The 14790-nt window shown below is 43.8% G+C and overlaps 1 protein-coding gene across 6 annotated transcripts in view; it reads right to left on the bottom strand.

Annotated features, from left to right (window-relative positions):
• Positions 1-1568: 1568 nt before the first annotated feature.
• The window catches only part of ccser2a (coiled-coil serine-rich protein 2a), a 30568-nt gene continuing 17346 nt past the window's right edge, over positions 1569-14790 (bottom strand). For 4 of the 6 annotated variants that reach the window (XR_008952653.1, XR_008952654.1, XR_008952655.1 and 1 more), the window contains 3 exons: positions 11811-11957; positions 2738-5342; positions 1569-2678 (listed from right to left, as the gene is read on the bottom strand). Coding sequence is in view for 2 of the 6 variants with exons in the window: in XM_057047416.1 (XP_056903396.1) it covers positions 5279-5342; positions 7377-7416; positions 8352-8436; positions 11811-11957 (336 nt within the window). In the remaining 4 variants the exon portion in view is untranslated. Of the gene's footprint in view, positions 2679-2737; positions 5343-7376; positions 7417-8351; positions 8437-11810; positions 11958-14790 lie in introns of those variants that run through there. The other 2 variants (XM_057047416.1, XM_057047417.1) reach the window with 2 other exon arrangements.

The raw sequence follows: 14790 nt of genomic DNA, 5'->3' as shown, positions 1-14790 counted from the left end.
CGCTTACATGACTAACGAAGATGTAAGTATGCATGACCATAATAATTTGCACACACTGCAGGACATTTTCCTCTCTGCTCAAACCCAGAATGGATACGTCAAATGTCAGCGGGATTGTGAAGGAGCAGGATTTGTGGGGAGTTTCAGTCGCCATGGTAGCAGGTATTCAGCTGAACCAGTTCCATTAAATCACAAGTGTTGTCATGCAGCCTGACAACTGGCAGCAAGGTTTGATGGAAAAAAGATTGAGTTCTTAAAACAAAACAACATAAATATGATTATTTTTACTGCAGGAGACTCAAAATAGTCATTTGAGAGTTTTTGATATGTCTGTTGATAAATAAGTAAAATATGAAAGTTTCATGAAATAAGAATTTTTAAAAACTTAATTTACAAAGCCTTTGTTTTAATGGGTTCAAACATTACTTACGAAAGCTGAAGAAACCTGACACAGTGTTGGAGAGCCACTGTTTAAATGTTGGGGATACGCTTCAAAATAATAGTGTTTCAGATTTGGGGCTCCTTATCTCTGCAGAAGCTGCAGAGCTCAACTTAACTTTGTTTTTCTGAAAAACACATTTATTACTTGGTCAAATGGAACTGTTGACAGAAACAAATTTGCTTAAAAGATTTAAAACAAATAAATCAACTGTATTGGTTTGTCAATTGTGATTACAAATGGCTCCAGCACGTCATTAATGTAATTGGCTGCGATGGTTAGTCACCATGAAATCACATGACATGGATATTGGTTCCTTCAGCGTTGCCCAACCAAGCCAAAGCTGCCAGCAGCAGATGCGTTGTGGATAATCCAGCCTCCATGTGCTGCCAAGCAAAATGAATGTATCACAAAGGCCATATCTGCTTCTGCAGCAGCGATTTTTATCTCTTATTAAGCAGCTCCTGTGTGGAAGGATGTGCTGGAGTAGGACCCTAAGAGGTCCAGTTTTAGATTTAAAACACACTTTTAAGATTCCTGTAAATTAATGAAGGTATAAAAAGAAGTGGGTGTATTAATTATCTCCACTGACAGAGGTTTGGTTGGAGTCATGATTTAATGAAGCAGGATGAAAAATATTTAAGAGGTGCATGAAGAGACCAATCAGGCCAACTGTGGCAGCTCTTGGCAAATATTGGAGGCATGAAGGTTCTGGGTTCCAGCTCGAGATAGAATTGATGAGGTGGAACCATCGCTGCCTCTCAGCAGGTCCAAATCTGCATGACCTTGTTAGTACATGAAAAAGAGTGAAACTGGGTGAAATCAAATCCATTTTTAAATCGCTTTCAACCCTTATGATGGACACCTTTTTCAAAAATAAAGCTAATTTTGACCCGAAAATTTTACTGTTTACGACCGATCCTTTGCAGAAGGCAAACTGCAAAATTCCAGTTGCCAGATGAGGTTTGAAGACGAGTTGGCTTTTAAGCTTTCTGCTGATCAGATCAGCCGATATTTCGCATATTAATTCACCAATCCAGTCAATGACGTCATTTTGCAACTTTTCACTTTCAGTCTGAAAAAGGTGGTCTCAATCATCCCCAATTAAAATCTGAATAAAACGCAAGCAGACAGTTTCACAACCATGTTTTATTTTCACAAAAACTCTGCTTTTCTGTTTGGCCAAGAGCAGAAGTTTCTTTCTTAATCTGGATCAATGGGCAGCACTTCCCATCCACCAAGACCAACCTGGGCACCCACAGGGGCACCAGAACAATCTTCTATAGATGACTTCAGACAGGTCAGCTGTGGAGGTTCCTCATCTTCAACCTTCTATTTTATTTCTGCCTGAAAAAGTCTGTTTTGCAAACAAAGAAACTACAAAAGAACACTTTTCAAAACTTAAATTAGAAATAAAATAATTCTGCATGGCTTTTCAGACCATTTCAATGTTCAACCACCATCTAATATCACTGAAAGTGCTTCAGATTAGAAAAGCCTGTTTTTGCCTTTTCATTTGCATAAAATTGTAGTGTCACTTTTTCTCTGCTTCTCACAAATATTGCACAATAGTGAAGTGAGCAGCTGATAAATAGGTTATAATAAACCACGATGCTACATCTGCTAATACAGGGAGACTCAGATGAAATGAGGAGAACCGTGGACCTGAGGTCAATCAAGTATGAAAGTGAAGCTTTTCACTTCAAATCCTTCAACATTAATCATCGAAACATTAATAATAGTGTTTGTTTTCATTCAGGCCTCAATGTGGGCCACAAGAGGCAAAAACAGACTAAAAAGGTGCTAAAATGGCTGAGCAGAGCAGTCCAGTGTGAACAGGATTTTTATCAAAGCAAGCCTGGTATATATGGGGAAACCGAGGACTTGTGCATAGATGTGTAGCAGCTTTACAGGTGAGGTTACATTAACGTCTTTTCATATAGCCTCAGCTCAGACTAGACTGAAGGGAAGCGAACCAACCACAGACGTTTGTTTGACTTGCTGTCAAAAAAGCTTCACTTTTTCTACCTTCCTGCCTAAAAGTCTGTTTTTTGCTAACTAAAGAGAGTCAACAGCGAGTATTAGAATTGATCGATTAGCCCAGTTGTGGTTTTGTTGTGAGCAAGACTGATCAGCTTTCCTGCTCCACCATTGATTAGAGATAAGGAACGCTGCGGGAAAGAACCATAGCACCGCTTTGCTTTCCCTGGCACGGCTTTGCCTTTAGCCTGTGGTCCCACTCACACACACACACAACACACACAACACACACACACACACACACACACACACACACACCACACACACACACACACACACACACACACACACACTCTCTCTCTCTTTGCAGACATACTCTGGCAGCCAGGTTTCTGGAGGGAGACACACACACTCAGTCAGGCCCACAAACACGCGCAGCGTGGGGCAACATTGATTTCCTGTTTGGCATTACTAAGCGGTGAGCGACACAGCTGAGGGGATCAGGGTATTCTCTGGACCTCAGGGCACACAAATAAACAATATTCTTCCTTCCACTCCTCTCTTATGAACACCTTCCCAACGTTCCACAGGCAGACACCCCTGCCAGAAACAGCTTATCTTAATCAGATCAGCCCTGCTCACTCATCTCCACATCTCATATTTCCATATCCTTTCCACTTGATCCAACTTATTATCTTTCTCATCGACCGCCTGCATCTTTCTGTTTCCAATATCACCTAAATAGTTTTTAAATGGGCTTGGTTTCTTGGCCGGTTGATAGGATGTTTTGGCACATTTGAGCAGCCCAGTGGGTGAACCTGTTTATCAATCACAAGCTCTACACGTTCAGGGTGGATCCATCGGTGCTGATTCTGGTACATCAACAGCCTTGTTAAATCTACCAAAGCTACACAAACGCCGTTGAACGGGAAGTGTGAGCCAAAGTATGCATCGCCTCGGAGTTCCACGTCTCTTTGAGTTTGGTCTGTGCTGCTCTGCATGTGAGCTGTCTGTGTCGCTGGTGAGTCCGGATGTGTGTGTGCCGTCTCTGTCACTCTGGCTGTGTAGGCTGCGTTACTGGGAGCAGTAGACCGGACAGTGCCAGAGGCGTACACCAAGCGGTCACGCCGCATGACAGAGAAGAGAGCAGAGTTGCTGTCAGAAGGCCTTTTCAACACACTGCTGCTCTCCAATCGCCTAAAAAAGGCTCAACACAGGAGAGATAAACACAAGTCTCCAAAAACTCCCACAGAAACGCCACTAAACCCCCCCAAAGGCTCTCCAAACCTTAAAAGTACTGCATTTATACCTTTGATGTTCCTGCTTCTCAAAGAGATGTGCAAGAGTGAAGAGAGAAGAGAGCCGAGACGCACGCCAGACAGCCGAGGCACTAATGAAGACCTGCCAGCTGATGTCGCCATGTGTGAGACGCAGAGGGAGACGCATCAAGGCGCGCAGCAACACAATCACCTTTTTGATGTGTCAAACCATTCTGACATCCTATTCTTCATGAAACAGATTCAGTTTCTCACAAACGGAACTTGAATCTGACCCTTTTGCTGACATCGTGTGAAGAGAATGATCTAAACTTCTTTTGCATCAGAGATTTTCTGCCAAATGGATGTTTAGGCCAATATTTCCATTTGAGGTGCCCACGCCTGATCTGGAACACTGCACAGTGAAGCAGAAACCTGTTCCCTTTCCTCACCTGCCCCCCCCACACACACACACACATATAGATTCACACCTTTAAACCATCATGTTATTTTCCTCCAGGTCTCCAAAACACATCTAAGAATTTACTCTCAGTTCTGTTATTTCACTTCTATTTTTACATCCTTTTCATCAGCACCCATCTTTCCCTGGGCCTGCTGTTGCACGGCCAGGGTCACGTTCCTGCCACTGCACCTCTATGTCAGAGTTCACCACTGTGTGAGTATCCATGTACAACATATGACAGTAGCCAGTGGGCATCAGCAAAGAAGAGAAACAAGAGACAACAGACTTTTTGGGTGAATGTTTCTCACAGTGTAGCAGCTCCATCGTGGATAGATGTGGAGAAACATTCACATATAAATTTATGAGCAGTTCTGGAGGAGAACTGTCAGTCAGAAAGTCAGAAACCACAGAGCGCCACAATACCAGTATCAATGACACGTGCAGTCCCTGAACGCTTCATGTGTTTATTAGCTTAGTGAAAGCTGACACTCTGAATATTAATGTCAGAGTGATTTTGACTCCATTTGAGCTCCTGGGCAATCTTCGGCATCCTGGATGACCCTTTGGGCACCTCCTGACAGGGCTAGTCCAGGCTGGAGCTGGTCCCCCTCGTATCCCTGGGAGGTCTGGATGTACTGCGAGGCTTAAGCGGCGAAGTGCCACACAGACTTCTTGGGTGCACCTGAGGTTCAGCGTGAAAGGAGGGGAGGCCTCTAGAAGGAGGGGGCAGCTGTCTGGGCTGGTTAGCCAGAGGCACCAATGAGCTCCCTGACTTGAGAGAAGAAACACCACTGGTGGTGCCTGGCTTGAGTGCAGGCAGAGACACGCGCTTCTGAAGGCGAAGAGGCTGCAGCAGGCGGGGGCAGGTTGAAGCAGCTGGAGTGACAGACTTTTGGAGCATTGCGGTGGGCGCTCTCCACTCACTGTGAGCTCCAGAACCTGGAGTGTCTCTGGTACTCTCCTCCCGTGAGGCTCCTGGGCAGCGCAGACGCGTGTTTATGAGACCACTCAGTTTGTGGGGGTCGACTGGCCCAGTCACGTCCACCAGAAAGTGTCCGTCAGGTGTGTCAACCTCTATATGGGTTTCTCTGCCTGGTCTGCTCTTTCTGAGGTCACTGTGGCCCTCTGTGGGGGGAGTTTTTACTGCTCTTCCCTGGTGGAGGTGCTCGCTGAGGTTGGGGCTGAAAGGCTGTAGTATTTGAGGCTGTAGAGAAGAAGAAAGGGGGATTAGAATTCTGAAACGGCAATGAAGCATCTCAGGAGGGTAAAGTTTACAAGAGAAGAAGTGATTTTCTTTTTGTTTGAATACCTGAATCACAGCTTTTATTGACTTCTTTGTTTACCCTTTAATAGGGAAGCTATTTCAGGACTGAGAGCCGTAGCAAAGTCACAGAGGAGCCCTGAATCAGCATTTACAGTAAAAACAAGCAGAGAATGACCTTGACCGTGTGTGTGCCTGGAATCTCTTGAAGTCCTCCAAACTCATTTTCTGATCGCTGCTGCAGAGACGCTTCAGGACAATCAAACTAAGAGCTATGATGGCGACTGGTGTGGATGCAGAATCATCTAACAGAAGCCCTCAATTCAGCCCCGAGGCAGCTTCTGTTCCAGTGGAGTTCAGCACATTCAAAAGTAACTAAGTAACACAGCTGATAATTGTTCAATAAGTAAACAAGCACAAACCGTCTGCAGACAGAGCTGGTGTGACTTTAACACCTCCACCAGCTGAGATGGTTTTGCTCCACATAAATGAGCATTTCTGCATGAATCACCGCAACAAACTGAGGGAAATCACAGGTATGCTTGGACACACTCAGGTAGAATCCTGATGGCTACAGGTAAAATATATAGATCTGTGATGAACACACACCAGAGGAGTGTTTACGAGTGTTTCTGGAGACCTGTTAGGACTCAAGTGGTTGATGGAATTTCAGGGATCTGTCGACAAAGTCAAAGGATTACTGTCAGAAAGGATATACTGCCCCCCCCCCCACACACACACACACGCACACGCACATACACACACGCTCAGACACACAGATCCAATGATGAACACAGCAGAGGTCAGAACGTTTTGTGTGTTTTTATCACTCATCTCTGCTGAGGGGAGGCAACTGTCCGGGGCCACAGCTCCATCTCCTGGCCCTTTGACCATTACTGCACCCACAGCTCACGCAGACGCTGCCATCACGTCACACAACAGAATGATGTCTTTACGGTTCACGAGTAAAGAGGTGGTTTATTGCAGCGCGGGGCAGGATCAATTGACTCAATGCTTGGTGAAAACATGTGACTCACTGGTTTCAACCTGTTTAAATCCTGTGACTGATGCGGAGAATAGCTGAATGCAGAGAAGATCAAGGCTGTTTCAGCTGCTTTAGTTACTGACAGTTGCAGAACACTGCGTCTGAGGTCACCATGAATGACTGTTTACATCCACAGCTGCCCGGATCATTCTCAGCTCTCTATTTAAAAAAAAATAAAAAAAAAAGGAAATAGCTTGCTAATGATAGCGATGCTTTCAACGGTAAATGAGCATTCTGGCCCAGAAATGCACCCATCTGAGAAACCTGGAGGATGTCAGGCAATCAATCCCCGACCCCCATTTCTGAATCCATCAAAAGAAAGGAGAAAAATATCAAAAACCCGATGGAGGAGGTGAATTTTTCCTCTTCCGTCTGCCAGAGGACGATGAGAGTATATGCCTGGCACTCCACCTCAAAGCTACATTAGATTTCATAGCATCTTTTAATATTGGTGGTTATAAAAATTGATTTAGGCTGTCTTGTGAATTTATTAAGCTCTGAAAGGAGAACAGCATGATTATGTAGATCGCTCCTTTCCTTGTTTAATTGCTTTTGATAGGGGAGTTAGAATGAATGAAAGAATAATTGCACATGGGTATTCCTCAGCACCGTTTCTATTTTAAAACAACCTCGTCACAGAGACAATCATCAGAACATGCACAATGTTTTCTGCAGAGTTCATTTGGAAGAAAACCCAAGGAAAATAAAGAATATGTGGAAAGAATAATGACATTTTAATGTACTCGACAATAAATGAAATATGGGAAATTCATTCCAAATGAAAGCAACACTAAGACAGAAGAAGATCAAACTGAAGGCAGATGACACAAACACACCAAAAACATGCAAATGCAAACAGAGACGAGCATGCTTCTGTCATGCCGTGTCAGCAGGGTCTTGCTGACTGCTTGTTAAAGAGAGAGGTACTGTACCAAGCTGTGTCAAAGAAGTACTGCACTAGCTGCTCCACTCCTTGTCACAAGCACCATGTGCGCAGAGGCAGAGGTGAGAGAGAACATTGGACATTCAATTACAGTCACAGAAGCAGAGGGAAAGTGTTTCAGGGTGGGTCGGGGGGCAGGAAAGCACTGGCTGGGCATAAGAAGATATTTTATATGCAGGACTGAGGTAATGTGTGTAATATATGTTGCCCGTTAGCTACAGAACCATACACTGTTCTGCACAATACTTTAATACACCCTCAATTCTGCCAGAATTTGCCCTCTAAAGACTCCTCTGATTCATTTAGAGTCCACTCTCCCAGCAGGAGCAACCTAATTCAGGGCTTCCTCCAAACTAGCCAAACATCAGAACACGAGGCTGCATGTCGGCTGTAGCTTTAATTCATTTTCATTTTTACGACTACTTCTCCCCTGCTGTTTATCTCCCACATTACAGGCATTCCTTTGATGGACTGTGTTTTTCTTAATTAGACTCAGTCTGTGTTCTCCAGGAGAAAATGGACTACATATATGACACAGGCTATTAATAAAATAAAGTGCAACTGAAATTAAAGTAGCCTCAGACTAACTAAAAAAAGAAATCAGCACTTAGATGGGTGAGGTTGTTAAGCACACACTGATGTTTCAGCATTCCTGCAGTTAAATTCACTCTTACCACCTATAGAAATACCAGGTTGACTAGTCCTACGTTATCTATGTATTTGTCTTTGTCTCATACATGCCATTGCCTCTGTAATATACTTGAAGGTGCAGTCATTGGTGACCTTCACTAAAGGCATGAGCCAAAAATTGTCCCACATTACTCTAAAATGAAGTCTGAGGTTTTTTAGTCTTCTAGTTTTTTCTTCTCTTTTTCAAAATAAAGTGTTTCCAAGCAGGTTACAGTTAGCAGGAAGCGTTATGATCTGAAATGATGAACAGCAGAAGAGGATGTTAGTGACTCACTCTGTCTGCGCTGGAGCATGCCGGCGCAGGTCAAGCCCTGGTGCTGTCCCTGCCATGGGGAAAGCAACTGGGTGGGAAGCAAACCCTACATAGAGGAAAAGACAGAGGACAAAAAGCTCACACAGGCACAGAAAACACACACTCTAGCATGGTGTTATTGCATTATCAGTCAACACAGGCAGTTAAACCATCATGCATGCGTGTTAAAGAAAGACCCGACACATGAGGTGGACAGCGTTGCTGTTCATAACCATCATGGCTCCCAATACAGAAGAGATTCAACTCAGTCCAGCCGCTTCAAAACCCTCTTTGCAAAGCTGTTGGAAAAGAGGAGCAGTGAATTTCTCTGATCGGCCCTCATCCATGTCCTTTCTTGAACGCCAACAACTATTACAGCAGGAGGTCTGAGCACAAGACTCCCACAGAGGCTTCATTTTCAGAGCGAAAAACCTGAGGCACGGAGAACGGGAACCATTCTGAGAGAGCACAGCAGCTTTATTAGACCTTGGCTGCAGGTTAGCCGGTCAATTTCTGCCGTTTTCCTTCATTGTAAATGTCAGGGTTTGACTTGAGCAGAAATAGAAAGTGAGAAAATGAGAATGTTACTCTTATAACAATGCATCATCACATTTATTTTCATTTGGAGAGTCTGTGCTTTTGTAAACAGCTGTAAGCTAGCATACACAGAACAACCTTCATATGGGACTGGCTAAAAAGATGACCGCGCCCACCCAGATCCACAGAATTCCAATCTTTCAGACAATCGGTGTACTTTGTCTGGCTGCTATACAGATTATGCAACTGCTGCTGGGAAGACAACCCAAACCGCCATCTAATTACAGGCTGTACTGCCACTTCTTTAGAGTATTTAAAATGAACCGCAGATCTGCCTCTGCTTCCATCAAGGCCTCTGCTGGAACCCCTAAATCCACTACAGCTTATCTGGTTTTGTTACAGCTAATACACCAGGTTGAGATGCAACATCTAATTTTACTGACTCTGTGACTCTCCAATTAAATCTGTGTGTGTTCGTGTGCATGCACGCGTGTGTTCATGTTTGTGTGATAGCTGTCAGTGATGCAATAGGGTAGATTGGGTGGGTGAATGGGTACTGTTCTTTTCTTCTCAGTCAGTTTCTTCATCCCTTCTATATTCACACTGTCAGTCTCACAATGGAGGAATAAGAGTGAAAAACACAGGTTAAAATTGAGCTTTACAGCAAGAAATGAGAAGAAAATACAACCAAAACGATTAAAAAGACATGAATGCCAGTGATTATAGAAGAAGTGGATGTTTAAATGGCAGGGAGGGAGTAGGAGGATGCTGTAATTATCCTCTGCTGCATGTTGTGTTGCCTCACTACAGTTTCACAACAGTTGTGCACTGCACGTGTGTTTATCTGGCTTATTAAAACAGTCGATTGTTTAGCCACAAAAGACACAAAATGAGACAGAAACACAGACAAAATGTTTTCTATTGTGTTACCTCTGAAAGCAGCACAGTTCTCATCATTCTGTGCTCTACAAAAGCAAATAAGGCAACAGAAATCCTGCTGAGGTGACCTGCTGCAGGTCCTTAAAACCTGTGGAGGTTGTGTCTCCCCTTCCTGGTGGGGGGGGGCAATGTGTAACTCAGCAGCTGTGTGTGTGTAGAGGGAGAAGGTGCTAATGTTGCCAGTGAGCTTCCACAGACGGTGGGAACGTAGTGCCTCTCCAACAGAGGAACTCAAATAGTGCACCTGGAGACGGTGAGGATGAACAACTCACATCAAAACATCAACTGCTGGAAGGAAAAATGGGCATGCACAGTAGCACCTCGCTGAAACTGTCAATCGCCCTGTTCCTGTGTCAAAGGTCATGAGGTTACTCTGATGTTAAACCCTCGAGTTTTCCCTGGAATCCTTCTCTCAGCTGTTGGCAGGTTTAGGCCGGATCTTCGCTCAGACCTTCCAGTATCTGAATGGAAATTTTAACCTTTGGGCTACTGAAAAGGCAACTACACATCTTAACCAAAGCTATAATAAGATATTTTGACATCAGAATTATTCTTGGCTGATTCTTCCAGCTTTGCACTCAAAAACACCAGCAGAAATCAGGAGGCTACACCACAGTTGTGGTTCAGCAGCAGTTTAAATGCCAGAGAAGAAGAAAGTCAACAGGAAGGAGCATTTGAGGGCATCAGAGAAAGAGAAAAAGAATAGACTATGACAGATAGGGGGTACGTTTGTCAGAGCTCATGGTTGTGTACCAGGAAAAGTAATCATAAAGCATACTCCATGAGCATGTTTGTGCCAGAAATTGAGAAGTAAAAAGCTTTGGGGAAGATGGAAAAGAGATGAAAGGGAAACTGAGGAAGGGAATTTCTGAATAAGATCTTTTCAAAAGCACTAACCCTTCAGTCAGAGCAGTGGCGAGCACTCTGACACCGTCTGAAATACACAAACACTGACCCTGGTATTATATTGTCCTCGTTATGTCAATCATGGGATAAAAATCCAGGAACAGGATTTTTGGTGTGACGGGTCATTTCAGTTTCTGAAAAGTGCAAATGCACCGACCATTTTAATGCTACGTGAGAGAGGGCAGAACTGGGTCTGAATATCTGGTGGAGGCACGATGCTAAAGGAACAGCTAGAAACATGAGTAAACAGCACAGGGAGGAGTAGGGGGGGGCTCCTTTCTGGTTGAGTGAACTGAACCAGTCTGAACTGGCCTCGCTCCCCTGCAGTGTGTAATTCTCAAGCATAATGACGCTTGTGTCTTTAGAATCATTTAATTATAAAGTTATAACTGTTTCATTGTAGACCAGTTGCACTCCCGTTCAGACTCTGTGACCCGCTCATCTTCTGTTAACCTTTTCTTTTATTACTGGGGGCACTGTGAGAAGCTGCCACCGTGGCGATAACTCCCATCAAGCCCAGCTGTGCTGGCTTTGATTGTTGCCATAGCAACTGTTAAGCAGGTAGGGACCTTCTTTTCCTAATTGTTTGCGAGGTTGCAAGCTCCATTTTTTCCTCATGACTAAAAAAAATAACGTATGAATGTTTAGACCCGCTCTGTGTATTTCAGATAAACCTGGCACCGATCCTGCCGACTGAAGCTTCCTCCTTTGCTGTTTTCACTTGTCAGTTACTAATATTTTGTGATTTCCAGCATTAGAGAGCAGGTCAGTGTGGGAGTGTTTCCCAGATCCTCGTCTGTGAGTCCTGCTGCGTAGTCAATAATCGGTTGCCTTGAAGCGCGCTATGATGACATGATACTGAACACGTCTTTGTCCACCTTTTACTCCCTCTCTGTGTGCCTCTGTCTCCTTCTTCTCTCACTCCCCTCAGGACATCATCAAACATCATCACTCACCTCATCAGCCAAGCCAAACAGGAAGTGACCCTCCAGACTTTGTGCATATAATTACATGCCTTCAACACATGTTGCACCTGAAGCAGCAAATACACGGACTCACTGTGTGTTTTGTTGACCTCCAGTATGTCTGGGTGGCCTTGTCATAATGATGCTGCTTCCGATTGTCCGTTTGTCTTTCACCCTGGTGTAGAGAGGAGGGCGCCCTCTGGTGGTGGCAGTGGCACCTGATCTGCTGACCTTGAGGAGGCTGAGAAAAAAGAACAGGCCAGAAATAAATATCAGTCACCCTCTGCTCCATATTGGTCTTAAACCCAGCATCACAAATACATTTTATAAATACTGCTTAAGGTTTTATCAGATTGTGGGTAAATATGTGAAAAGATAATCATTGAAGTCGAGCCTGTGCCAACGTCTGACAATTGGTTTTAGCACATTGACTTCAGATCTACTTTTCAAACCTGTATCGACACCTTGTGCATGAGACCATCTTAAATATACTTTGAATCATCTGGAGGTTAACATCTCTGTTCGTGCATACGCAGTATAGAAAGATATACTTGGTTATAAAAGCTGTGCTAAAACCTGACAGGTGTTACTTTTTGTAGCCCGCCTGGAAATCTTCTAACACTGCAGCCCATAATGATGAACTCATGAGCGCTACATAGCAGAAGCACCATCCACTGTCAGGACTGGGAAATCAGTTTTCTATCATAGATGGCTCTACTTTCCTCTCTCTCATTATTTCTTTTTTCTGTTCTTTTCACATTCTCAGCCCAAGACACACACAGATGCAGACAGAATAGTCAGCCACATGCAGCTCCACCAGTGTTTTCTCATTACTTCAGTATATTCAGTTTCACTTTCCGTCTCTCAGCAGTTTCACTCCTCTCTCGACTCTCTGCAGTATTTCCTATAAACCTTATAAGATAAACAGCAGGTACAGCAGAAACAGAAATGATGGATGTTACACCTGCTTATTTCCACAAAGCTGTAATTTTATTTTCCCACCACCACAAATTCAGACTTAATCACAGCATTTAAATGTGGATTTTTTTTGGTTGGAAAAAGAAGTGAGTAAGCCTCCCAGCAGGCTAAACTCTACTTACCACTTATGTTCTAAACTCCTCAGCATGTCGGCTCTTTCAGCCTCTACATAAACTCAGCAATCTAAGCATCCCTGTTTCCTTTGTCTGCCTGTGGAGGATGATGGTGCAGTGATGCTGACCTGCAGAACCTGCTGTGGGAGGGAGTCCACTCTAATTGGAGGTATTGTGTGCAGCAGAGCCGGAGATCGGGCCTCTCTTTGACACGTTGGTATTTCTCGATATGGCTGAGGTTTAAATAACGTTCTCGTGTATGACGTTGTTTGCTAACAAGGGGCTTTGTCAAAAACTAATTAACGTTATAGTAAACAAGGGGTGATCGGTGGGCAGACAGAAGATGAAGATAGGAGCTAAACTCCATGTATGGCGGTGGGATGGATGCAGTCTAAGATATATGTCACTCCATAAATTAGCAATATACCCATTACTGGTGCCAATATCCACCTTTTTACCAATTATAGTATCTGTTTTTTATTTCACTGCTCATGTCGCATAATCATTTGATCAATCACACATGCTCTTTCCTCATGCTCCTCTCCAGCCAGGCCTGAAAGGTCAGACGATATTCTTCCACGCTGAAGTTAAAAACACCAGTTGTAGCTTAGTGCTAACCCCCAGGAGGCAGACTGCACATGATACAGGCGTGCAGTTTCAATACACAGTGACAGCTAATGTGGGATCATCAAACATTGTTGGGGTCGGAACCGCTGGGACGTACTCGTGTGTTCACTTAGCTTATTATTTGTAACCTCATCGTTTCAAGTCTGTGGCGCTGCTAACATGTCAATTCAAAGGATTCACTGGCACTGTGACTGTACAGCGCCACCTGCTGTTGGCAGATTAGACTCAGTTCACATTAAATTTAACTTGATCTGACAACTGTTGAATTAAATGTATGAATGAATTAAATCAATTAAATGAACATATTACATACAACAAACATATTTAGTCTGATTTACAGTTCAAAGTAAATGTGCTGCTGGAATTTAGATGAAGTTTTGTGTTTGTGTTCTGAAACGCCAAAAAAATGTAGATTTTTAAAGCAATTGTACAGCAGATCTCGAGAATAAATACGATTTGTCTTGAATGTACTATTGTTTCCAGGGAGGTTATCTATGCAGGACAGACTTTCCTCCAGCACTTTTGCTTCCTCTGTGTAAGATCTAATAAAGCTGGACTGATGGAGGCAAAAGATAAAGGAGGGCAGCAGCCAGATAGGTGGGACAATCTCAACTTGACAGAGGGTGAAACGTCCAAAGACATCAGACTGAAACTGTGTGTAACCACAGTAATGATTTATCTGGAGGTAATGAATTGTCATCACATCCAAGCTCCGCTCCTCTCTCCTTCCCTCTCCTCCCCCTCCCCAAATATTGTAGCTAATCGTTTTTATGACTTCCTGTTGGTCTTTAATACATTCCCCCCAGCGAAAAGTGCTGGGAACAACAAGGGGAGCTTCTGTTTTATCTTGATCCCGGAGCAGATCTGAGCCAGTTACTGATCCACAGTCTTTATCCATCATCTATGATACTGCAGACCCCCACGCTATCAACAGCTGCTCCAGGAATCTGATGCTTACCTGTGTGACTCTCATTTATTGGAGCCATTATATTTGGTATTCTAGGTTGACCAAAAGCCGCATGCACTGAACTGGTAAACGTTCCTTTGGTTCAACAATGGTTCTGGGGTTGTTGCACCTCAGCTCTGCCTTTGAGACGGTGGATCATGACATTCTATTGGACAGACCCAGGAATCACTTTGGTGTCTCGGGTCAAGTGCTCATGCGGTCAGGAGGTTTACAATGTTTTCTTTCCTGTCAGGAAAGAGTCCCTCAGGGTTCTGTCCTCGGCCCATTGTTATTTTCATTGTATTTGGCACCGCTGGGTCAGATCTCCAGATGTTTCTGACTGTTACAGCTGTTATCCAGGAGAAACTGTTTGGAACTGGTTTTGAGCTAATTTCCCATTTTATCAAATT

Source organism: Takifugu flavidus, chromosome 11, assembly GCF_003711565.1.
Source record: "Takifugu flavidus isolate HTHZ2018 chromosome 11, ASM371156v2, whole genome shotgun sequence".
Classification (NCBI taxonomy): Eukaryota; Metazoa; Chordata; class Actinopteri; order Tetraodontiformes; family Tetraodontidae; genus Takifugu; species Takifugu flavidus.
This window is presented reverse-complemented; position numbering and strand designations above follow the sequence as displayed.